At 38.0% G+C, this 26,438-nt stretch overlaps 1 protein-coding gene across 2 annotated transcripts; it reads left to right on the plus strand.

Annotated features, from left to right (window-relative positions):
* Positions 1 to 505: 505 nt before the first annotated feature.
* On the plus strand, positions 506 to 25,879 carry OSGIN2 (oxidative stress induced growth inhibitor family member 2). 2 transcript variants are annotated; one of them, XM_025395216.1, is made up of 6 exons: positions 506 to 760; positions 7,545 to 7,699; positions 12,075 to 12,211; positions 12,558 to 12,749; positions 19,057 to 19,148; positions 22,500 to 25,879. In XM_025395216.1, the coding sequence occupies exons 2-6, from the start codon at positions 7,633 to 7,635 to the stop codon at positions 23,521 to 23,523; spliced, it is 1,512 nt and encodes a 503-aa protein (XP_025251001.1). In that variant the 5' UTR covers positions 506 to 760; positions 7,545 to 7,632; the 3' UTR covers positions 23,524 to 25,879. The 2 variants fall into 2 exon arrangements, with proteins under 2 accessions (XP_025251001.1, XP_025251000.1); XM_025395215.1 differs by lacking the exon at positions 506 to 760 and adding an exon at positions 1,181 to 1,478.
* Positions 25,880 to 26,438: the final 559 nt, after the last annotated feature.

Here is a 26,438-nt window from a genome sequence, read left to right on the forward strand (position 1 = left end):
TTTCAGAACCAACCACATTCAAATGAAATGAGCGCGTCGAACCGACAAAAGCTCAAAAAAAAAAAAAAAAAAAGAAAAGAAAAACAGATAATTCTTAAAAGTGGTTAATATACTCTTAGATTGCATAACCCTGGTGGCAGTCTGAGTCCTGATTTTCTTTTAAGCTCCCAAGACTCCAAAATACCTGCTCATTACAAGTCTGTTCAGTGACAACATTCAGTAAAACTTAACATTTGTTTTACAAAATTATATTGAAATATATAAACGAACGTGTATTTTAAGCACAAAAATACGGCTTTTTTGGAAGCGGAGCTAACCATTTCCGTAGAAAAGCAGATGCAATCAATCTCTCCTGGGTTTTGTCCTCCCCACCTCTGATTTTTGACAAACCGAATAAGGACACTCACTACTGAATACTTTTCTGACTCCCTATTGCATCACAAACGCCTGCAGGGGCTTAAAAACCAGCAAGCGTTCCCGCCCTTCCCCACAGACCGGTGCGGTCTGGGGCGGGCCTGAGCACCTGGATTTTCACCCAGCGTGCTGGTAATTCCTACACTTGTGTGTGTTTGAGAGACATAAAGAAGAGAGGATGACCTCTTCCCGGAAGCGGGACTTCCATAAAAGAACCGTCGGGGGCGGGTCCCGGGCACCTGTGGTTTGGTGAGTCCCCCAGGTGACTGTGATGCGGGAGTCAGGGGTGGAGGCACCCGGAAGCTCCCGCGGTCTGCACCCCAGCAGCGCGAGGAAATGCCCAAAGGTGGGTTCTCAGGCGTGGGAAGCTCGACCCTTCCTGGGGTCCTCGGCGAGGTGGCCGAGGACGCGCCTTACGCCAGGACCTCCGCCGGGCCGTCTGGGTGGCCCGAGTTCTCAGCAGCTTCTTTTCCGCTCGTCCCTCGGCCCTCTCGGCGCGCAACCACCAGCCTCACCAAGTCGCACACGGAGGCGCGGCGGGGACCAGACCGAGGTCCAGGTCCCGATTGCTGCCGCTGGGTCCGCGCGGTTTGCCGGCAGACCTCGGCTCCCTGCCCGCGCAGCCTCGGCTCCGTCAGGCCCGGCCCCTCGCCCAGGCCCCGGCTCCACCAATCGCAGACTTCGCCCGCCGCCGCCGCACCTGCGAGGAGGGGCCCGCGCGCCGCCGCCGCCGCCGCCGCCGTCGCAGCGTCCCCGCCCTGCTCCGCCCCTACCGCGGCGCCCGGAGATCACCCGCCTCCGGCGCCTGGCTCCCCACAGGCGAGGAGCGGAAGCCGCTATCTGGAGGCGGACTCCGGCGCCACAGAGCCGGGGCAGCCGCGGCAACGGCGAGGTGCGGGGCAGGGGCGCCCGGCAGACCCCGCGACCCCGAGCGAGCGGGCGCCCGGAGCGGGCAGCCTCGCCGGGGGAGGCGGAGGCGGCCACGGCGGCCGCGCTCGGGCGCCCCTCGCGCAGCGCTCCATGCCCGTGTGGTGCTGCCGCTGCTCCCTGGCCGGTCATTTCAGGTGACTTCCTCGCCGAGGATGGGAGGGGAGCAGGCGGGGATGCAGCGCTCTCGAGCTCTTTGGCCTGGCCGGAGTCGGGACTGGGGTGGAGGGCGAGCGCCGGGACCGCAGCGTCCTACAGCCTCAGCCGTCCTGCTGGGCGTGGGGGTGGTGTGGGGTGCGGTGTGGCGGGGTCCTTGCTCCGGGGAGCCTTGCGCTGTTGTTCCCTTTTCTCGCGCTGGACCGCGCGGGTCACGGGACTGCGGGACTGGCTAGGCCCTGGCTGAGTCGGTTACGGCGAGCTGAGACTTCCCAGTAGTGCAAAGTTTTAGCGAAGGTTTCTACGAAGTGCCTACCTCCCTAAAAAAAATTATTTCTTAAAAAGTCTTCTAAATAATGTAATGAGTGGGAGGAAGGTAGGGAACTACATGTCAGTGTCATCTAGTTACAAATAGATTCTGCCTTGGTTAAGATGTTAGCCATGGTAAGTCGTGTGTGTTGTAGAAATTTAAAGAATGAGGCGATTTTACACTCACCTTATGGAGAAAGTTTTTAGGGATGATAAAAGATAATACGTTTCTAAAATAAAAGTATGTTTTCTAGATCTAGCACATTTGGTCAACACCTCAGTCATTGGTGGAAAGACCAGACATTAGAAACTGATTTTAACCCTGGGGTGAAGAATTGTTAAGCTTAGGGAATACCGTAGTACCTTGCTTTACATATACTGATGTTCCAGAATAATTCTATGTAAGACTTCTTTCCTGGCAAAATATGAAATTCTGATCAAGCGTTCCTAAATTACGGGTTTTCTAGATAGAATTTAGGTAACACATGAACTTAGATGGAAAGAAAGGTATATCATTTCTCTAAATTTTAAAAACTAATATTCAGTTACAAATATAAGCAACAAATCACAGTAGTATGTGACTGTCATCAGTAGAGATCATAAATATGTTTATATCACATTGCAGTTGTAAATACAGAAATGCTGTGTATACTTATTCAAAATTATAGTAACACATTACTGAATTTATTGAATGCAGTGGAGAAGCACATGTACATACATATCACGTTTACTTTTTATGATTGTTTTAATAGAATTGGTTTTCTTGTAAATCCTGTGTATATTTAAGAACAGTATTCAGAGAAGCGGTCAAGAAGCGTCATCCTGTAGTAAAAAAGATGTAAGGCACAGAGAAAGTTCGGAACTTCTTTTGTAATAGTGATAATCCAAGCTTGTCTAACCTCTCAGTGAGTTTAGAATGAGTCTTTTAAGTTGTGGATATTAAGGAAAAATAGTTTCATATAATAAACTGCTTGATTTTAACTTTTAGGTGAATTTGTTGACTACTAAGACAGCGGTTTGAGAGTATCAGATTCTCTATGGAAAGTTTTAGGAAATAGGTTCCCCTAGTGAAACTTGTTAAACTAAATAAAGCCCATGAGAAACTAGCATGCGTTTCAGAAAAATATTGAAAGCTATTTGACACCCTTTGATATACAGTGTAGAATTCATATTGTTTTGACTAACTCTGGGTGGTGAATACCATTTGCTTCCTGCTGTGCACAGAAATTTGGAGTAGGGAGTGAAAACCAAGTATTTGCTATGTTTTGGTCTTGAGGGACAGAAAGGAAAACAAGCTAGCTGCCAAAGATAAACATTATGATTAATAAACCACACTTTTTATTGCAAAAACAGTTCTGTTGTGTCTAAAGTTTTGTTTTTCTTTTTAATTGTTTACCAGCCCCTTCAGGAATATGTTTCTGATTTACCAATGCTATTTCTTGAGCAGTTTCAAGTCAGGAGTTCAGGTCAGCATGGCCAACATGGTAGAAATCCCGTCTCTACTAAAAACACAAAAATTAGCTGGGCATGGCGGTGTGTGCCTGTAATCCCAGCTACTCGGGAGGTTGGGGCAGGAGAATAGCTTGAACCCAGAAGACAGGTTGCAGTGAGCTGAGATCGTACCACTGCACCCCAACTGGGTGACAGAGTGAGACTCTGTCTCAAAAAAAAAAAAAAATACAGATTATAAAACAGATTGTGGCATCTGTATTGTCTAACATCTGAATGGATAAGTAGTGAGAGAACTGTCCTAATTTTCCAACGGAAAAATCTTCTTTTGTGTTCTGGAAGATGAAGAGTGTGACTGACTTCATTTGTGGCTTTAGAACCTTCTTTCCATGTGGTAGTATACATTTGATAAGTTTTAGGATCATGGTTCCAAAGACTATAAAAATTCAGTTAGTAAAACATTTCATTTTAGTTTGGATGATCATTTAAACACGTGCTTCTGCTATAGTATGGGAAAAGTCTTTTTGTTGTCCAGATACTATGTCTACACTCTCCTTTGAAATGTTCTCTGAAACTTTGTGCTGTGATGTTTCAAAAACAAAAAATGGAAGGCCTCTAAAAGCATCTTAAATGTCAAATAGGCTTTTAACTTGCTTCCTAACAATAGAATAACTAATTTTGCATGTAAAGTGCTGTTCTTTAGTAGTTGCTAAATGTAATTGTGCATATTTTCCAATTTTAATTTGTGTCTCAAAGAAAAAGTGGATTTTTATTACTCAAAATAAGTTCTTGTTCTAAATAGAATATCAAATTGGAAATCTAGAGATTAACACTGTTCATAGACTTGTGATATACTGTGCATGTACTATAAAACATGTACAGCAATACTGAGTTTACAACTTAAGCTCTGAATTTTTTAGAAAGAATAATTATTAAAAGTCTTGTTTAATTAATGTTTTTTGTAAAACCAGTGAATCACACTTTCTGTTTTTTGTTTCCTTGTTTTTCTTTGTGTTAAACCACTATCAAATAGTAGGCAGGTTTACTACAAATAGTTTATCACACAGTTTATACCAGTGGCTCCTGAAAAATCAGAGCAAATTACCTATACTGTGTAAATTTAGATAAACTAATGTGTAGGAAATTTGAATAAACTAAACTTTGGCTCTTCATTGCTTGAGGGCTGCACACGCAAAAAACTACTAGACCTAATATATAAATGCAGCGATATTGCAGGATGCAAAATCAACATACAAAAGTGAATTGTATTTCTATACATTAACATTGAACAATCTGAAAATTAACAAAGGAATTTCATTTATATAATAGCATCAAAAAAATGAAATACTTAAGAATAAATTTAATAAAAAATGCAATACTTGTACACTGAAAACTACAAAATGTTGAGAGAAATTCCATGCCTTTGCTATTGTGAATAGTGCTGCAGTGAATGTACACATGCATGTGTCTGTATAATAGAATGATTTATATTCCTTTGGGTATATATCCAGTAATGGGATTTCTGGGTGGAATGGTATTTCTGTCTTTAGGTCTTTGAGGAATCACCACACTGTCTTCCACAATGGCTGAACTAATACACTTCCCCCCAACATATAAGCATTCCCTTTTCTCTGTAACCTTGTCAGCATTTGTTATTTTTTGACTTTTTAATAGCCATTTTGACTGGTGTTAGATGGTGTCTCATTGTGGTTTTGATTTGCGTTTCTCTAATGAGTGATGTTGAAATTTTTTTCGTGATTGTTGGCTGCAGGTATGTCTTCTTTTGAGAAGTGTCTGTTCATGTCCTTTGCCCACTTTTTTATGGGGTTGTTTTTTCTTGTACATTTAAATTCCTTATAGATGCTGGATATTAGACCTTTGTTGGATGCGTAGTTTGCAAACATTTTCTCCCATTCTGTTGGTTGTCTGTTTACTCTGTTGGTAGTTTCTTTTGCCGTGCAGAAGCTCTTTAGGTTAATTAGATGCCATTTGTCAATTTTTTTTTGCTTTTGTTGCAATTGCCTTTGGCGTCTTCCTCATGAAACTTTGCTTGTGCCTGTGTCCTGAATGGTATTGCCTAGGTTGTCTTCCAGGGTTTAGACAGTTTGGGGTTTTATATTTGAGTCTTAAATCCATCTAGGGTTACTTTTTGTATGTGGTATAAGGAAGGTATCTAGTTTAGATCTTCTGCATATGGCTAACTAGTTATCCCAACACTATGTATTGAACAGGGAATCCTTTCCCCATTGCTTATTTTTGTCATGTTTGTCAAAGATCAGATAGTTACAGGTGTGTGGTCTTATTTCTGGGTTTTCTCTTCCATTGGTCTATGTGTCTGTTTTTGTACCAGTACCATGCTGTTTTGGTTACTGTAGCCCTTTAGGATAGTCTGAAGTCAGGTAAGGTGATGCTTCCCGCTTTGTTCTTTTCACTTAGGATTGCCTTGGCTATTTAAGTTCTTTTTTGGTTTCATATGAATTTTAAAATAGTTTTTTCTAGTTCTTTGAAGAATGTCATTGGGAGTTTAATGGGAATAGCAATGTATCTATAAATTGCTTTGGGCAGTTTGTATGAATTTGTATGGCCATTTTAATGATACTGATTCTTCCTACCCATGAATATGGCATGTTTTCCCATTCGTGTTAGCTCTGATTTCTTTGAGCAGTGATTTGTGTCATCTCTGATTTCTTTGAGCAGTGGTTTGGAGGTTTCTGATCAAACTGACTTTGATCAGAAGCCTCCAAAGGTACAGGAGAACCTAACCTTTGCACATACTTTGGAGAAATATCAGAGACAGAGCAGAATATAAAACATGTGAAATGCAGTTGCCAAGAGGTGGAAGCAGGCACAGGCAAGACAGCTGATGCATCTGGATCTGATCAGAGGCAGTAGTTGGAATGAATCAGAAATCGATGGATTGAGCATATAAAACTTCCTCCCAAGGGTAGGCTTGCACTGTGAGAAGGGTTTTCCCCTAGTAGCCATGTCTGATTGGTGTCTGTTTTGGTCAAAAGAGGCTATGTAAGAGGAAACCAAATATTTGGGGTACAGGTCAAGAAAGCTCTCAGTGTGTCCTGAGTAAGTCTGCCCTATCCTAGGGTAGATTGGGAACTCTGAAGTTTATAGGGAAGTAGAAATTCCTGTCTCTGCCTGATTCTTTTCTTTGTGTCAACCTCCTCTGGGATCAGTGAGTTCAATCCTGTGAAATAACTGATCCATCCCATGCTTGTTTATCATTTGAGAGTAGTAATAAACACACCCACTAGTAGGTACTTAATTTAATACTTCCAGACATTGTGGTTGTTGCTGACTGTATGAAGATAAAATTAAGGGATTCTATTCTAAAGTAACTGTAGTATAATGCAGAACATTAGCTGTTCAGGAGATACTCCATGTATCGCATGAAAATGTGAGAATGCTAAAACTAATTTCTAGAGAGCCAATTGAGAAAGAAAAATTGGAAAATAACATTAAGATATAATTTTAATATATTTTTGAAATATATTTAATATATTTTTGGTAACATAGCGAGATCCTGTCTCTACCAAAAAATATTTTTAAAATTAGCCAAGTGTGGTGGCACACCTGTAGCCCCAGCTACTCTGGAGGCTGAAGGAAGAGGATCACATGAGCCCAGGAGGTGGAGGCTGCAGTGAGCCATGCTTGCGCCATTGCACTCCAGCCTGGGTGACAGAGCAAGACCTTGTTTCAAAAAATATATATATATATATACACACACACACACACATAGTATATATATATAGTATATATGTAATACTTTTCTGAGTAAAAATGTATACACCTAATTTCTTATACCAAAATGCACAATTTATAATGTATAAATACCATAACTTTTTCTTAAAATGTGTATGACTATATATTGTCTTTAATGCACTCACCTTTTAAAAAGAAAAATGTAGAGGAGAAACTAGCCCTTTCTAGACTAGTTTCAGAGAATTATGAACTCCCCAACACAATGCTGTCTTTGATCTTGAGAGAGGTGCTTATTTCATAGGGACTTGACTACAAGATACTTGTGAGAGAAAAGCAGCTATTAATATTTGGAATTTTTGAGAAAAGCAGCTATTAATATTGGGGATATGTGGCGTTCAAGTTGGTATAGGTTGACATGTAGCGAAGCTATTAATTTGAAAGCATTAGTCGGAAGGATTTTCTTTCTTTTATGAAACGATTAAAATATTTTATGTCAAAATCAACTCAGAGTAGAGATTGATTTTTGTAAAGGCTATATTGACTATATCTCTTTCTATTCCCTTTTTTTAAAAAAGAAACTATAGTGACACTGAAACTGAAGGAGAGATTTTTAATTCCTTAGTGCAATACTTTGGTGATAATTTGGGGCGAAAAGTTAAAGCGATGCCATTAGTTGAAGAAACTTCTTTACTGGAAGATTCATCAGTGACTTTTCCTGTGGTAATAATAGGTAAGTTATTGTATTTTATCTTTTAGAATTACATTTATGACCCTTAATACTTTTATAAATCTACAGTTAGTACAAGTTCTTAAGATTTTATTGAAAAGTGTTCTTAGGTGGTTTGATATGCTAAAAAACTAATAACCAAATCTTTGGAGAGTAATTGGTTTATCTGATTTTAGCATCTGTGTTAAAATGCAGTGTCTTTTTACTGAAGAACTGATATTACTACATTATTTTAAAATACCTCCTACATTTGTATTAATTATATGACAGTGTCATGGTGATGTGATAATATTATTAGAGCTCTGAAGAGTGTTCTATGTATATTATTGGATAATACCTTACAACTTTGTAGACTTCTGATGTTGGTAGGGCAGATACAGAGAGAGAAACTGACACAGGTATTGAGTAACTTGTGCAAGTTAGTAACTGGTGCTCAATTAGCAATGACATTATAGTACTCTAAGGTGATGTTTATAATTACTTTAACCACAACATTACTATTTTATATCCTTTGTGTCACCTCAACAGATAGGCATATAAGATATTAAAAATTTAACTATTAATACAACCTAGTTCAGATTTAGAAACTTTTATAATTTAGTTTTATTGCATGCATTTAATTACTTGTTATGTATATTTTTCATCTAATATACAAACGCGAGGAATTCAGACAAGGAATATAGGGTGAAGCTAACTAAGACAAAGGAGAGAGTTAAGGAATATAGGTGGCTTGGTGGCTTATGACTTCCTATGTTTCTTTGATAGTTTGTTTCAAAGTTAGTAGGAAGGGGAGAAAATTCATGTCTTCTGGCTTGTGGGAGATACTGTAAAGGAAGGAAAAGAGGAGAGCAAGATTGTTCGTCTATACTAGGTTCTATACTAGATTCTCCTCTACAGTATATGATAGAGATGACAGTTTTTGTAATAGTTCTCAACCAAGAGATATCAAGGACCATAACGTTATGTTTCATTTTCCCCCTTACGTCTAACCTTGGTTTTCTGTCCTGAATGAATGGTGGAGGAACCCTGTCTTCTTGTGTGGCTAGGCTGTGGGAAGCTCAGAAAAGAAAAACTTAACCTTCATTTGCACCTGCCCACTCCACTCCCCACAAAACAGCCTATCCCCGTTTTGCCTCAGCTAGCTGTGAGTAGCTTAACCTCGTGTGTATTTATATAGTGTCATTACTATTGACAATGGCACCACCAGCCTGAGCATAAAGAGCTAATTAATATATGTTTTCTGTTGCTGCTGTAACAAATTACCACAAACCTAGTGGCTTTAAACAATGTGAGTGTGTTGTTCTACTGTTCTGTGGGTCAGGAATTCAACATGGGTCTTCCTGGGCCAAAATCAAGGTGTTGGCAGGACTGTGTTGCTTTCTGGAGGCTCTAGGGAAGAAGGTTTCCTTTTCCTGGCTCCCTTCTGTAGCTTCAAAATCAGCAATGTTGTTTCTTAACCTTCTTTCATTGTCATGTCCCCCTTTCACCACAACTGAGAAAAGTTCTCTATTTTTAAGGACTCTTGTGATTAGATTGGGTCTACCTGGGTAATCTAGGTTACTCTCCATCTCAGGATCCTTAGTCGTATCTACAGATTCCTTTTGCTGTGTAGTAACATTTGCAGGTTCTGGGGGATAGGTCTGGGACATCTCTGGGCGCAGTGGATCAAGCCTGTAATCCCAGAGCTTTGGGAGGCCAAGGTGGGCTGGATCACCTGAGGACAGGAGTTTGAGTCCAGCCTGGCCAACATGGTGAAACGCTGTCTCTACTAAAAATATAAAAATTAGCCAGGTGTGGTGGCGGGCAACTGTAATCCCAGCTACTCGGGAGGCTGAGGCAGGAGAATTGCCTGAACTCAGGAGGTGGAGGTTACAGTGAGCCAATATCGTGAGAACTTGGGCGACAAGTGAAACTCTGTCTCAAAAAAAAAAAAAAGAGGGCTGGGCCTGGTGGTTCACACCTGTAATCCCCAGCATTTTGGGAGGCCGAGGTGGGCAGATCACAAGGTCAGGAGATTGAGACCATCCTGGCTAATAGGGTGAAACCTTGTCTCAACTAAAAATATAAAAAATTAGCTGGGTGTGGTGGCGGGCGCCTGTAGTCCCAGCTACTTGGGAGGCTGAGGCAGGAGAATGGTGTGAACCCGGGAGGCGGAGGTTGCAGTGAGCTGAGATTGCGCCACTGTATTCCAGCCTAGGCAACAGAGCGAGACTGCGTCTCAAAAAAAAAAAAAAAGATTAGTTCTAAATATTTTTTTATTTTTCTTTCAGTCTTTAAGGCTTCCTATTCTAGTATTATAAGTTGAAATCTTCCTCTGCTTTCTCTATTTCTAGTATTCTTATGGTTTTACTTTTCTTACATCTTTGAGTATATTTTATTTGGGGTAACATATTAGGCAAGGAACAGGATTTTTGCTTTGTGGCTAGCGATTCTCTCAGTTGGATTAAATTTTTAAAAGGCAGAGATAATAAAGAAGTGGCAATCCAGAATAAAGGAATTGTTAATTCATAAATGGAAGTAGTTCAAGTAATCCAGTTTGGTTTTAGTTAAAGCATATAAACATATAGGAAGGCGATATCAGCATTTAGGACTGGAAAGATGGTTGAGACTAGAATGTGTGTAATCACCTGCCGGTTTCTTGCCTGTTGCACAGCCAAAACCAGTTCACTGAGATCATGGCATTGTAGTAAAGAGTTTGACACAAGGCCAGCCCATATGAGAGAACTGCAGTTATTCAAATTAGTCTCCTTATAAAACTCCTGATTGGTCGGGTGCAATGGCTCATACCTGTAATCCCAGCACTTACGGAGGCCATGTTGGGTGGATCACGAGGTCAAGAGATCAAGACTGTCCTGGCCAACATGCTGAAACCCCGTCTCTACTAAAAATACAAAAATCAGCTGGGTGTGGTGGCACACGCCTCTAGTCTCAGCTACTTGGGAGGCTGAGGCAGGAGAATTGCTTGAACCCAGGAGGCAGAGGTTGCAGTGAGCTGAGATTGCACCACTGAACTCCAGCCTGGTGACAGAGCAAGACTCCATCTCAAAACAAAACAAAAAACAAAACAAAAAAAATGAAACAAAACTCCTGATTCCTCCTGATGGCTTGGAGGTTAGAATTTTTCAAGGATAGTTGGGTGAACAGGGGACTAGGAAATAGGGTGCTGCTGATTGGTTGGGGATGCCGTGCTAGGGTTTCAAAAATGATTCTCTAGTACTGAGTCCAACTCTGGGTGGGGAGCCACAGGACTGGTTCAGTTGAGTCTTGGGTCTGAGTCTTGAATCTTGGGAAGAGTAGAGTCAGACAGTCATCAGAAATGCAAAAGTCTGAAAAGACATTTCAAAAGGCCAACCTCAGGATCTACAATAGCGATTTTATCTGTAAGAGCAATTAGGGAAGTCACACATCTTGTGACCTCTGGCTACGTGACTCTTCAGCAGTACAGAATTATAGACACTCTGCCTGCATCTTAGCAGAATTCAGGCACCTCTCATAATCCTAACCTTGTGGCCTTTCATTAGTTTTAGAAAGGCAGTTTAATTTTGGGAAGGACTGTTACCATCCTTAAACTATAAATTCCTTCCTTGGTTAGCTTTGCCTATACCTAGGAATGAGTGAAGATAGCCAGCCTTTGAAACTAGAAGCAAGATGGAGTCCACCATGTTAGATTTCTCTCACTGTCATAGTCTTTGCAAAAGTTATTTCAAATGGAGAACACTGGATAGTCAGAAACAAACTATTAAGACCTTTAGAATGGAAGGGTAACATGATGAGGATTGTGTGTTACCAAAACTTATCTGAATGGAGTATGTGAAATGATTGGAAGTGGGTGAATCTCAGGGCAGAGAAACAGTAGGAGACTTGTCTTTTAGGTGAAAGTACAGGAATGAGAATAGCAAAGACAACTGACAGGATATGGGGGGCAAACTAGGTTTAGAACCAGAAACTGATTAACTTAGAAGTTTGCTAGTACCGTATTTTGAGATAGGATAGGGTTAGAAGGAGAGGGCACCTCAGTGAAGGGACTTTTGAGCTTGCTTTTGAGCACATTATGTTTAAGTTATTAGTGGGCCACTCTGTCAGGTAGAGTCAAGAAATAGAATGGAAATGTGGAATATATCCTTGGGAAATAGGTCAATTTAGAGAACTGATTTTGGATGTCAGTAGCATAGAGAGTTGAAGCCTTGAGTAGATGAGATTCCCAAAAGAAAATAAGAGAGAAGGCAAAGGTAAAAATCTCATGAAATATCTGGTTTTAAGAGATTAGAAAAGGAAGAATTGGTGAGGGAAAAGAGCCATTTTCAAAGTAAGAAAAAAGCCAAGGAACGAGAGTATTAAGATGCATGACCTACCCCTTTCCACCTTTTATTTTTAATAGGAAATGGACCCTCAGGAATATGCCTTTCTTATATGTTATCAGGCTACAGACCATATTTATCATCAGAAGCAATACACCCAAATACAATCTTAAATAGTAAATTAGAAGAAGCAAGACATCTTTCCATTGTTGATCAGGTATTATTTCTTACATGTCAATTAAAAAAATTTGTTTATGCTGAAACAAGACTAGTTTTTATTTATATAAGCTTTGTTTCTTAGTTGAAACCCTTTATTCTAAATAACACGTTGTATCATTTTTATTTTAGATTCGTAAATATATTCTGAGTTACTTCTGTTTATTTTCTTGAATTTATTAGAGCAGAGTTTTCTGAATTATTTCCTAGTGGAGATTTAGTAGGTGCTCTGTGGTCAGGTTTGGGAGTACTGCTTTTTATCATTGGAGCATCATGGTAGACATTAGAATATACTATCTGGGAAATGCTGGCTTTTTTCAAACTCTGTCTTCCTTTTGTTCATTCAGGACTTAGAATACTTGTCTGAGGGCCTTGAGGGCCGATCATCCAATCCAGTTGCAGTGCTTTTCGACACACTTCTTCATCCAGATGCTGACTTTGGGTATGATTATCCATCCGTTTTGCATTGGAAATTAGAGCAACATCATTATATCCCTCACTTAGTTCTTGGTAAAGGTCCACCTGGTGGAGCTTGGCATGTGAGTATATTTTTCAGCATTTTAGTGTGTGTGAATTATTTGTCTTGATAAGACCAAGTTGATTCTTAAGCATTATGATAATGTTATAAATGATGTTTATAACATTTTTATTTGAGAAGGATTTTAATGCTGTTCAGTTAGTTAAATATGGGTTTATTACTAGTAGCAGTAAATCAAGCCAAATTTTATTACCGGTACAGTCTTAGAATAAGCATGTCTCTATACTCTCTTACAAGAATTATGTAGAAGACATTTCAAGAATGTTTTGTTTAATAAATATATAAAACTCACTTATTCATTTTAGACTTTACAGAATCTCACGTAGTATTTCAAAGCAGTATCCATTATTTTCTCACATTTGCAGAATCTTAAGTGAAAAACGTAAAGGAGGTTGTATTAGTCTGCTTGTCTGCGATAACAAAATGCCATAGAATTGATGGCTTAAACAACAGACTTCGTTCTCACAGTTCTGGAGGCTGGAAGTCCCAAGATGAAGGTTCCAGCCAGTTCAGTTTCTCATAAAGGCCCTCTTCCTGGCTTTCAGATAGCTGCCTTCTCAGTGTGTCCTCACATAGCAGAGAGAGAGAGAAATTTTCTCTTCTTATGAAGCCAGTAATCCCATTCTGAGGGACCCACCCTCATGACCTCATCTAGCTCTAATTACCTCCCAAAGGCCCTGTCTCCAAAAGCATCACACTGGGGGTCAGGACCTCAACATAAGAATTTTGGGGGTAGATACAATTCAGTTCATAGCAGAGGTTAAACCAGAGAACCAGTGAATTAAAGATTCACTCAGTACATTTCATTAGTGGGCCAGTGAGTAATAATTGTTCATCCTTCCTGTGTTCTTAGCAGTTAACACTGTGTCTAGTGTGTAGTGAGTGTTCATTTGTTATACAAATTGATGTTAAGTAATTTAGTTTGCTATGTTATGAATTATGGACTTCATGGGAACTTTAATATATCACATACCAAATTTGTAGTAGAAACTTCAGTTGGCTATTCGTATATTAGTGCACTTTTGCACATCTGAAAAGTTGTTTATGTTTATAAAATGACTGTTTCAGGATATCGGGACATTCCTAGATTAAATATATCATGGGTTTCTTTTAAAATCTTTATTCTCTTTTTAATAATGAGTAGCAACTACTAAATTATTTGTTGCTTTTAGCTTAAGTTTTATGATGTTTACTTTTTAATATCAACTTTAAGCTTAATTTATTTACAGTAAGCTGCATCCATTTAGAATGTATAATTTGATGAGTTGTGACAAATGCCTGTAACTGTGAAACCACCAATACAAGATAAGAAAGAATTCTGTCATGCCCAAACCTTAAGTGTTTATATTTGCTGTTAATTAGTAGCATTCTTTAAAAAAAAAAAAAAAAAAAAGCCATAATGTATTTGGAGGTGGGGAGGGCATTTAGACTGCCTTCTCTGAATTCCTGAGGTTTTATTTTACTTACATTTTTCTGCTTTGAAGAATATGCAGGCAATAATTGATGTTTCATTTCTTTCACTTATGTATAAAAAAGTTAAAGTATGGATAAACCCTGATTACCAAAAACACATTTTGAGCCAGTGGTAAAAGTTAAAATATACCTAAAAGTTGCTGATTTTTTTCAGGCATGTATTCACTAGAATAGGGCTATAAGTAAGTAGTATTTCAGCTGTGTACCAGTTGTTAGTCATCACCTCTGTGAAGGTTATTGAAGGTCAAGACATAATTACTTGATCCTATCTGCATTCCATATCTTAATCTTACTGTGCTTGCCTGTAGTACTATTTATCTGTTTATGTGACCATCTTCCCTGCTATGGTTTATGTACATCCTAATTAACCTGAGTCATGGCTTAAGATGTAAGCTTCTTGAGTCATCACCCCTCTCTCCTACTTATCTTCATATAGTTCTCTGTTTCTCTTGTGATCTAGTTTCTCATCACTCTTCTCTCTTCCAAACTTTCTGTGGCCCCTTGAACCAATTTAGTGGTAAACAACTTGTTTGCTTTGCCATATCTTTAACCATTCAGTCAGATGCTTCTTCTGCTCTCTTTCTTGAAAGCTTGCTATTTCCTAAAGGTACCATTCCCACTGCAGCCCTCTGAAGTGGAGCCTATTCATTCTCCCATAGCCCCATGTCCTATCAGGTTGGCTAATAAGGTTGGTCTTCTCTTCACACCCCTATGCACTTGTGTAAAAAGCCCTGTTCCATTGAACAGGTCATGCCATTTTCTAGCTTTTCTACCATTCCAGACTGTCTCCAGACTGTGTCCATTTCGGACTTTTTTACCATTCCAGACTGTCTCTAGTTACTGAACCTGTGGCACCTAATTCATGGTCTTCCATTATATCCCAAGTTTTATTATCACCTTGAATAATTTTACCTCTACAAACATGACACAGAACCAAGATCTTAACCTTTTAGTTTCTTGGTCTCCTCATTCTCGACGATGTTGTATTCTTCATTGGCTACTGACTCCAGTGGCTCCATTGTAGATCTTACCTCTCGTAACTACTCAACTTGTAAAAACCTAAATTCTCAAATGTCTTCCTTTCTGATCACAGTTTCCTGTTCTTCAAGCTTATCACCCAGTTATGCACACTATACATAATCTTTGAATGCAGAGCATGCTCCTGGCCGTGATCTTCATATTACTTATCCAGCCCAGCTTCTATAGTCCATTGAGTTAACTATTCTCTTTAATTCCCTTAACCCATTGTCCTTCTATCACATGGGTTTGTCAGATAGGCAGTTCATCTAACTATCCACTTTATCTTTTCTTGAGCAGTCAGACCCCCAGAAAAAAATATATATATACACAACTGTGAAAATATTCTCTACTCTCAGTTGGGGCCAAAACATTACTATAAGCTTTGATATTTCCTTCTTTTCAAACCTTTATCTCTTTTTTCTCTTTCATGCTCAGATAGAAGTGCTCTTGGTTCTTATTTTACAGAGAAAATGTAATCCATTAGGATTGAACTTCCACAGTTTCACGCACAAACCTAAAACTTACACATTAATGCTAATTCTTTTTTTTTATCCCGTTATAACGGAAGAGATATTACTACTATCTAAGGCTCACCTTCCAGCTACATTGTGGATCCCTATCTTCCCAAGAACATTATTTATTTGATTTTCCCCATTTCTTTTATAGCTTCAATTTATCCGCCAGCTTCTATTGGTCAGTATGTAAACATGCTGAAATTATTTCCATCTTTAAAAAAATTTTAGGTGCCAGCTGATCCTCATCCTTTGGTTTCTAACTAACTTCCTGAAAGAGTTGCCTATACATCCTCCTCCCTGCTTTGCCTTCTGCTCCTTAGCTTACTCATTCTACCTTCTGCCACTGGTTTTCCTTTGGAACTATTTTTTCTGAAAGTCAGTAACTTCCTTTTTTGCTTAATTTGATGACGAGTCTCTAAATTTATCTTTTCTGACCTTTGCAGCTTTTGACAGTGTTAATATCTTTCTTAGATTCTCTGAATCTTCAGTCTCCTTGTTTTTCTTCCTGTTTGGTCACTCCTTTTCTGATACCGTTGTGGATTCTTGTCTTTTTTGTTGGTGTTTTTGAGACAGCGTCTCACTCTGTCACGCAGGGTGGAGTATAGTGGTACAGTCATAGCTCACTGCAGCCTTGGACCCCTGAGCTCAAATGACCCTCCTGCCTTAGCCTTCCAGTGCTGGGATTGCAGGCATGTGCCACCACACCCAGCTGACTCTTATTCTTTAACAATGTGCTTCTGTAGACCTTATCCCAAGCCTGGGTCTTTTCTTCATGCTCTTCATTCTCCCTGGGTTATCTTACCTATTTCAGTGGCTTGCATATTGATGTTAATTGATTCCCAAATCAGAATTCCCAAAATCAAAACCAGCCCAGATTGCTGTTTCTCATATATTCCCTTGATTATTCTGCAGGTGTCCTGAGACTTAATGTGCCTAAAGCTAACTATCTTTATCATCAAGTTCCTTCAATTTCCTTGTCATTAAATGACATTCTTATGTAGTTACTCAAGCCAGGAACCTGAGAGTCTTCCTTGATTCTCTTTCTTCAACTCTCATTTCAAATTAATCACCAAATCTTTTTCATTTCTGATTTTTGGGTCCATCTATTTCGTTGCTAATATTGGTCACCACTGTCTTTCACCAGAATTACTGCAAACCCTTTCTAAATAGTTTTCTTACTCATTTTGTCTCCTCCAATCCATTATCCATACCAAAGCCAGACTCATCCTTCTAAATTACCTGAGATGTTACACCAATGCATAAAACTCTTCAGTTGCTCTCCATTCATCTAATATCTAGTATGTAGACTTTGTAATGTATCTCACCATAGTCCGATCTAGCCCTTACTTAGGTTTCTTACCATATTCCTCTTTTTATCTCTGACATTCTGTTCTCTAGCATGCTTTTGTTGGGGAGTCCAAGTTCATTCTCAGACTTGAAGATTCAGTAGGATTCACAGGACTCAGTAAAGATGGTGTACTTGTGGTTAAATTTTACTACAGTGAAAGGATACAGATAACAATCAGCAATGGGAAAAGTCTCATGGGGCAGAGTCCAAGTGTAAGTTTCTAGATACCCAATCATAGTAAAGTCACAGGTGTGGTGTCTAGGGATGTTTTCTGTGGGGTCAGTCATATAGGCCAGCAGCTCCCATGTGACTTACTTCTGCCTCCCAGAGCAAAAACTGATATTCACATAAATCACATTGTTACGATAAACTGTCAGGGTTACATTGGTATAGCATCGCCAAGGCCTTAGGCATGCAAAACCCATGCTCATCAGGTAGAGTATTCAAGGGCTCAGAAGTTATTTCTGAGAAGGTGGCAGCCAAGCTTGGTCCTGAAGACAGGCCGTTCTCGGTAATGTGAAAGGTTGGAACAACGCAGGCCTGCTGAGTTAATCTTATCAGGCACAAGGCTGAATTTCTTTTGTCTTCTTGAAGGACATTCATATTCGCTGTCTTTATTAAGCTGCCGCGTGAATTTTTATTTGGCCTTGAATGTTTTCCCTTTCTATTGGTACACTCCTCAGCCCATTTGTGTCCTTGAAGAACCAGATGCTTTCTGTATGCTCCTACAGTACTTCTATTTAGTTTGCATCCTTTAATACTACAGTCTCCATGACAGCTTGTCATGGCATATAGGTTACATGGGGAAGAAAGAAAGGTAGGAGAAAAGAGATCAAAGCACTAGGGCTCTCAACCAACTGGAAGAATTTGTGCAGTGGGAATAATGTTAAGAAATTGTTGTCAGAAAGTGAAATAGTGGTTTTTTAAGGTTTTAGAGTTACAGGTGACACTCTCAGGTTCCAAATAATCTCCTATAGATAACACATTCTTAACAGCTCCTTTTATGATGATTCCAGGTTCTGAACCTGGTATCAGGGCTAGCCTCCCTCAAAGCAGGGTGGCAGCTTGCTGCATTCTCTTTCTTGGGTGATTTGTATACAGTCACAAATGATGCTTCACAGGGCCTAGCACATAGTAAGTACTCTGTGAATGTCAGTCAGTTATAATAATAATAGTATGTCCTGTTTTCAAACTGGGTGTTATAGAAGCAGGGCAAGAAGTTAGGAGAAAAGAAGCTATTGCCTAAAAGAGTTGATTGAAAGAGATCGTAAAGGTCAAGATATAATAGATAATTGGCCTTTGGGCTTTTCTTGCTTTGTATTGAACAAAGCAGAAATAAGTAGGTCAAAGGAGCTTGATGGCAAGCAGTGCCTTAGCAGTGGGTATGTTTCTCAGGCATCCACTGCCTATTTCTGTATCTTTAAGAAGAGATGCTGCTGTATCCACATCAGCCTAGATTTTAGAATTATAATTGATGGAGGGGGCAAAAGCTTTGTTGCTAATTTTTAAAAAAAGTTAATATTAAAATGAAAAGCCATCTAAAATTTTGGAACTTAATGAACATTTTTCCTTTTGTTCAAAAAGTGAATATAGTGAATTTTTGTTTCCCTGACATAATATTGTACATCTGAATTATGTTGATCATAGACCAAAGTTATCAACATTGTGTAGGCATTGGGTAATATTGTAAATCTGTTTTCTAAATGTGTAACTATATGAAAGAAGGTTGTTGGGATAATATCAAATGATGAAGGCATATGAAAGTTTATTGGAGTAATGTTTTTGAGGTAAGTTATCCAACCATTTAGGACTGTGGGAGCGTACCTTATCCAGAGTCATAATTATTGTAAATGAGATGGATTTGGTTTAAAAATAGACAAACAAACAACAACAACAAAAATGTTACTTCTTGTTTTTTGATTGTACTTTTTTTTCCCCTTTAACTCTAATAGAATATGGAAGGCTCCATGTTGACAATCAGCTTTGGAAGTTGGATGGAGCTACCTGGACTTAAATTTAAGGACTGGGTATCAAGTAAACGAAGGTAAAGATTAAACTGTATTAAAATTCTTTGGTGTACATTGAAAAAGAGAATGTGGAAAAATTTCAAAATATTTGTGATTTTGTCGTGGCTGAAGAATATAAATGTACATGTCTTTCAAATAAAAATGTGTCCTTGAAGCAGTGATTATAATATGCTAGTTTTCATTTAGAGATGTTATAAAACTAAGCACAGAGGTAAGGGATTATTGCAGATTGGTTTCCTGTGACTTTTTGTTAATCATGGATTTATCTACTCTTGTTAAATCACTCTCTGTTTAGTTACTTTCTCATCCATCCATATATTATTTTTCATACTTTATTTTTATGAGTTGATATATAACTTTATGCATATTTCTTATATGAATACCTAAACTCTGCATACCTAAAGTGTTTGACTTTTAGGGTAAAGACTGTATATTGTATGATTGATAATTTAAAATTATGGATAAACTAGAATCTGGCTTATGGATAGCTAATTGGGTATGAAGGGACATATTTAAAAAAAAAAAAGTATAAGAGTAGAACTGAGGGCCTGGCACAGTGGCAGCATTTTGGGAGGCTGAGGTGGGAGGATCACCTGAGGTCAGTTCGAGACCAGCCTAACCAACATGGTGAAACCCCGTCTCTACTAAAAACACAAAATTAGCGGGGCGTGGTGGCACATGCCTGTAATCCCAGCTACTCAGGAGGCTAAGGCAGGAGAACTGCTTGAATCCGGGAGGCAGAAGTTGCAGTGAGCTGAAATCACGCCACTGCACTCCAGCCTGAGCAACAGAGCAAGACTCTGTCTCAAATTAAAAAAAAAGTAGAACTGAGAAGAAATCTCATCTTGGAAAATTATAAATTTATTTATTTTAAGGGAAAGATCCCAAAATTTAAAAAGAAATATGAAAATCCTATCAATCATTTTCAAGGATAGTAAATATTAGAGAAGAATTACTAATACAGAGAATCTACTCTAATTTGACTACTCACAAAAACAATAAGTGAAGCAAGAAGTCACGTAACCTTTGTTAGAACAGGGATGTAACATTTGAGTACTTCAATTCCTGCTAGATAACAACCATGTTAATTCATAGAAATTTTCCTTAATTTGAGGAAATTCAGAGAGAGCAAATTTATATCATCGTGGGTAATTGAGATTAAACCTTTCAAAAAATTCATTTTAGATTTTTCAAAAGAATTGTATATGGGTTTGAAACTTGAAGTAAAATTAGGCAGGTTGTACAGTTCTTGATCTTCGTAAGTTGGCAAGTGAAATTGCTTAACACATTCTTCACTTTGTAAAAGGGTAAGAAAGAGAAAGTTTTATGATTTATGTACCAGAAGCATTTACTTTTCTAAATTATGAATATTGTGTTGAAGTAATATGTGCAGATGAATTTTGTGATAAATTTAGGTTTAGTTGCTGCCTTTGCATAGTGTTGAGAGAAGACTCGTAGGTCTCTAGAGATTGGTGGAGTTTGAGTTCTGACTCTGTGACTTCTAGTGTTGTGATCCTGAACAAATAAACTAGTCAGTTTTCCATTCTGTAAAATGGAGATGATAATACAGCCATGTATTGCTTAATGATGGTGATACGTTCTGAGAATTGAGTCATTAGGTGATTTCATTGGGCAAACATCATAAAGTGTACTTACACAAACCTCCATGGTATAGCCTGCTATACACTTAGGCTATAGGATATATCCTGTTGCTCCTAGGCTACAACCCAGTACAGCATGTTGCTGTACTGAATACTGTAGGCAGTTGTAACACAATTGTGTTTTTGTATCTAAATATAGAAAAAGTACAGCAAAAATATGATATAAAAGATTAAAAATGGTATACTTGTATGAGGTGCCATACCAAAAATGGTATACCTGTATAAGGGCACTTACCATGAATGGAGCTTGGAGGGCCGGAAGTTGCTTTGGGTGAGTCAGTCAGTGGTGAGTGAATGTGAAGGCCTAGCACATTACTGTACACTAAGGTACACTTTATAAACACTGTACACTTAGGGTACACTGAATTTATTTTTAAAAAAGTAATTGTACCACAACTTTAAGATGGCTATGATGTCACCAAGCTGTAGGAGTTTTTCAGCTCCTTTATAATCCTTTATGGGACCATTGTTGTGTATGCTGTCCTTTGTTGATTGAATTATGTGACACATGACTGAAGAAGTAAAAATCGAAAGTTAATACTAAATCTTAATTATAATTATTAAATTTTAAAAGAAAAATTTTTGCAAACTTCCCATTACAAGTTACAAACAGTCCCTGATTAATCATGGTTTGACTTAAGGTTTTTAGACTTTAAGGTGGTACCAAAGTGATGTGCATTTTATACAAACTATACTTTGGGTACCAATACAGCTATTTTGTTTTTCACTTTCAGTATAGAATTCAGTAAGTCACATGAGATATTCAACACTTTATTATAAAATAGGCCTATTGTTAGATGATTTTGCCCAACTGTAGGCTAGTGTAAGTGCTCTGAGCACATTTAAGGCAAGCTAGGCTAAGCTTTGATGTTCAGTAAGCTAGTTATTAAATGCATTTTTGACTTAAAATATTTTCAGCTTACATGATTGGTCTTTCAGGATAAACCCCATTGTAAATTGAGGAGCATCCACATCATGAATTATGTCAAGTAATTTGTTTCTTATCTCTGATTGGGGCAGGGGATTTTGCTTGTTGCTTTGAACTTTGGAAAATGACATATAGACTAATGCAAGTTTTTCATAAAGAACAGTTATGTTTTAGCTCTGCTTATGAGTAGGAAAACACATAGAGTGAAATGTCATCTATTATTTACCTAGATGTAAGATGACTTTGTTTAGCAAAAGACAGATCTGAATTATTTTCAGTTATTAGGAAAACAGCAGTGTATTAAAATTCATTTCAAGATGGTATATTTAATTTTAAGAAGCATAGATATTACAGTTAGACCTGCTCAGTGATTGTCATGAAAATAATTCAGTTGATAGTTATAGATTATAATTGTGAGATAAAGTAGTCCAATTTTCAAATATCCACATTTTAATACCTTCATTTAATGAAAGTTTATCAAGCAGTGTGTTTGAACAGACACTATTCATGGTATTGGGGAAACAAATGCATTAAATATAGTCTCTGCTCTCATGGAACTACTTCTTTTACTAAAAGTAATTCATGAAGATTTTTTACTAAAAATAGAATTTTTTTTTTTTTTTTTTTTTAAGTGTTAGGATAATGTATAGCTAAGACAGTCCAGCGGAATTAAAAAACTATAAAAGCTTACTAGGTAGATAATAATCATCTAGGTAGATAATAATCATGTAAACTGAAAGTAGTATCCTTATAGGATATTTTTCCTTTTCCTTTTTTAGGAACCTAAAAGGGGATCGAGTTATGCCAGAGGAAATAGCTCGCTACTATAAACATTATGTAAAAGTCATGGGTCTTCAGAAGAATTTCAGAGAGAATACTTACATAACTTCCGTATCAAGACTCTACAGAGATCAAGATGATGATGATAGTCAAGACAGAGATATTTCAACAAAGATAGAGAAGTCAAACTTTATCAAGAGAAACTGGGAAATTAGGGGTTATCAGCGAATAGCTGATGGTTCTCATGTTCCCTTCTGCCTCTTTGCTGAGAATGTAGCACTGGCAACTGGAACGTTGGATTCTCCTGCCCATCTGGAAATTGAAGGGGAAGATTTTCCTTTTGTGTTTCATTCAATGCCTGAATTTGGAGCTGCTATAAACAAAGGAAAGTTGCGTGGCAAAGTGGATCCAGTGTTAATTGTAGGTTCTGGGCTTACTGCTGCTGATGCAGTACTGTGTGCTTACAATAGTAATATCCCCGTGATTCATGTGTTTCGCAGACGAGTAACTGATCCAAGCTTAATTTTCAAACAGCTTCCCAAAAAGCTGTATCCTGAATATCATAAAGTTTATCATATGATGTGTACTCAGTCATACTCTGTAGACTCAAGTCTTTTATCTGATTATACCAGCTTTCCTGAGCACCATGTGCTTTCCTTTAAGTCGGACATGAAATGTGTTCTCCAAAGCATTTCTGGATTGAAGAAAATATTTAAGCTGTCTGCAGCAGTAGTATTGATAGGTTCTCATCCTAATCTGTCTTTTCTGAAGGATCAAGGGTGTTACCTAGGCCATAAGTCAAGCCAACCAATCACATGTAAGGGTAATCCTGTGGAAATAGATACATTCACCTATGAGTGTATAAAAGAAGCCAACCTTTTTGCATTGGGTCCTTTGGTTGGAGACAATTTTGTTCGATTTTTAAAGGGAGGGGCACTGGGTGTTACACGCTGTTTAGCTACAAGACAGAAGAAAAAGCAGCATTTGTTTGTTGAAAGAGGAGGAGGAGATGGGATAGCTTAAAGCAAGTTTACAAGTAATTAAAATGGACAGTTTGCTGTTAAAGATTTTTAATAGTGGTTTTGCAGTGTGCTGGCTTGAATTTTCTGGACTTAACTGAAGGAGAGCCTCAAACTATAGTAACTTCATTTTTAAAAGTTACTAGAATTTGGTATCTTGATTTATATTGTAATGTTTCAAAGGTGTCAGTGTCAGACAAATAGAAACACTGCCAACTTGGTGTATCTTAAGCTTTCACTTAACTAAAACATTCTTTTCTTCCAAAACTTACTTTTCGTGATCGTTTTTGGTTATTTATTATACTCGATTCCAAAATAGTACAGCCTTGAATCTATAAAACTGTGCAGTCATTATGCCAGAAATTATCTTAAATATATAATGGGCCACCTTGCTGTTCAAAGGGTGGTGCAAGGTCCTGCAGCATCATCTTCATCTGTAGCTTGTTAGAAATGGGCCCTACAGCTTACTTCCTGCATTTTAACAAGATCCCCAAGGGATATGTATGCTCATAAAAATTTGAGACACACTGTGTGTTAAATGAAAATGATACAAGGTATGTATACTGGGGGTGGGGTGAGGGTAGGAGGCATTTACAACTCAGATTTTATTTATTTTGAAATTATCAATTGTATAAATCTAATTTATTACCAAATAGGGTCTTTTAAAAAATATTTTTATTGTTGAAACCTTGACAGGTAGTTCATATTCTAATAATTTCAACAGTCCAATAATGTGTTATACACTTTGACATCCAAGAACTCACCAAGATATTTTTCAGAGATTTATTCTAGATTTAACTATCATAGCATTTAACGAGTCTGATTTGTAGTTCAATAAATTGTGGGTTGAATTACTTATCCCTGTGTGAACACTGAATTACTTTCTGTCACTGAAACTAAGGTATTTGGGTGTGGTAAGTACTTCTAAAATTGTTATACTGTTTGGGCACTGTCTGAATTATTAAAGGTTAAAATAAAAATAAAGTCAACATTTTTCTTTTCCATTCCAAAGGTGTACTTAGAGATCTATAATAGTATTCATTGGAGATGACACAGCAGCTCATATCATGGTTTATTGGATTTATGTGTTCTAATTATCTTTATATAAGTGTGTTTACTGTCTGTGTTTTCACACAAACCGCTAGAATTTTTAATGTTAAGACAAAAACATCTTCTGAAGTTCTCCATTGCAAATTGAATTTTTCAGTCATTTTCTCTCTTTTTTATTTTTTGGTACAATTACTTCATCTGGAATGTCTTCGTTGAACTTCTCGTTATTCTGTTTTTCTTAGAATTAAAAGTGGATTACGTGTGTTTTTCTGTTCATTTTATTGCAGTATTAAATGCTTAGCTTATTACGACCATAATTCACTATACAAATATTATTGTATAGAATATATTTGCGTCAACTAATTGCTTCAGATGAATTCTTCGACTCTTGATAACATCACACCTAATTTAACTTGATTTTACAAGCTGTACAATCCAGTTTTAGTTTTCTATTGTGATAACTTTTTTCAAACCAGTTTCACATCTTAATGAAATAACATTCTCTGACTGCACTTGCTTCAGTACTCTCTTGCTTGCCTGTTTTTGACCTCTGCATGAGTTGGATTAGATGTTTTTCTTACTGTCACTTCTAAATAGAAAATGACAGTGTTATAAAAAAGGGAAGGATAAAACCTTTGACATCCCCTTGTGTCTCAAAAGTCCACACTTATTCAAACAATGGCTTTTTTGTCATGAGGGTATTTGTTAAAAAAAAAAAAAAAAGAGACTTCGAGAAAAATAAAGGTTCAGTGGAGCTGCAGATAAACCTGGTGAATCATTTCATCTTTGGTAATCTCCCATTTCCTGAGTTCTTCCTCAATCCAGGCTGTCCTGTATGGTATATAACATTCAGGCATTTTCTCTGATGTACTATACTTTCATACTCTATAAATTTCTGTCCCATAATTCCAACACTTTACATTTTTACTTTAGTATCGACTAGCTATTCATGGAAGGGAAAAATCACTAGATACTTGTCTAGTTATAGCATGATGTGAGCATCTGCTCCTTATCCCTCGATGCCTGGCTTGGTGTCTGGCAAACAGTCCATAATTAGCAGATGTTGAAAGACTGTTTACAAAGCAGAATTTATTTGGGGATTTAAAGTGCAATGATACAACAAAAAGATTTAATTACAGCTTCCAGTGTTTTGAGTATGTGAACCATATCCAACTACTTTTTTGAAAATCTAAAGTTTTATGTAATACATTGCTGTGGCATCAAATTTTAGTTGGTTGTATTAGTCAATAGGAAGTGGTGGAAAATTTCTAAATAAATTCAGCTATTAAATAAAAGCAACTTCCACTAAATCTCAGCATTTGGAACACTGGAGAACCCAGAATGGAACAAAATTAGACTGAATGTAAATGTCATTTAAAAATCTTAACAGGCTGGGCACAGTGGCTCACGTCTGTAATCCCAAAACTTTGGGAGGCTGAGGCAGGTGGATCACCTGAGGTTAGGAGTTCAAGACCAGCCCTGCCAACATGGTGAAACCTTATCTGTACTAAAAATACAAAAGTTAGCTGGGCGTGATGGTGGGTGCCTGTAGTCCCAGCTACTTGGGAGGTGAGGCACAAGAATTGCTTGAACCTGGGAAGCAGAGGTTGCAGTGAGCTGAGACTGCACCACTGTACTCCAGCCTGGGCCTCAGAGTGGAACTATCTGAAAAAAAAAATACTAAAAATCTAACTCAGTTACAAAGGCTGCTTGTTGCATAGAGCCATTTTGATCTGATCATACAGTCATTTTAAGTTGTGTACATTCCTTGGCGTGGGGGGATAAAGGGTCCGAGTCCCCTAAGGCTAGTCTGAAGAGTATGTGAAGTAAGGATTAAAGAGATACCCTGATTATTTTGAACAACCCCCT

Source organism: Theropithecus gelada, chromosome 8, assembly GCF_003255815.1.
Source record: "Theropithecus gelada isolate Dixy chromosome 8, Tgel_1.0, whole genome shotgun sequence".
NCBI classification, from domain to species: Eukaryota; Metazoa; Chordata; class Mammalia; order Primates; family Cercopithecidae; genus Theropithecus; species Theropithecus gelada.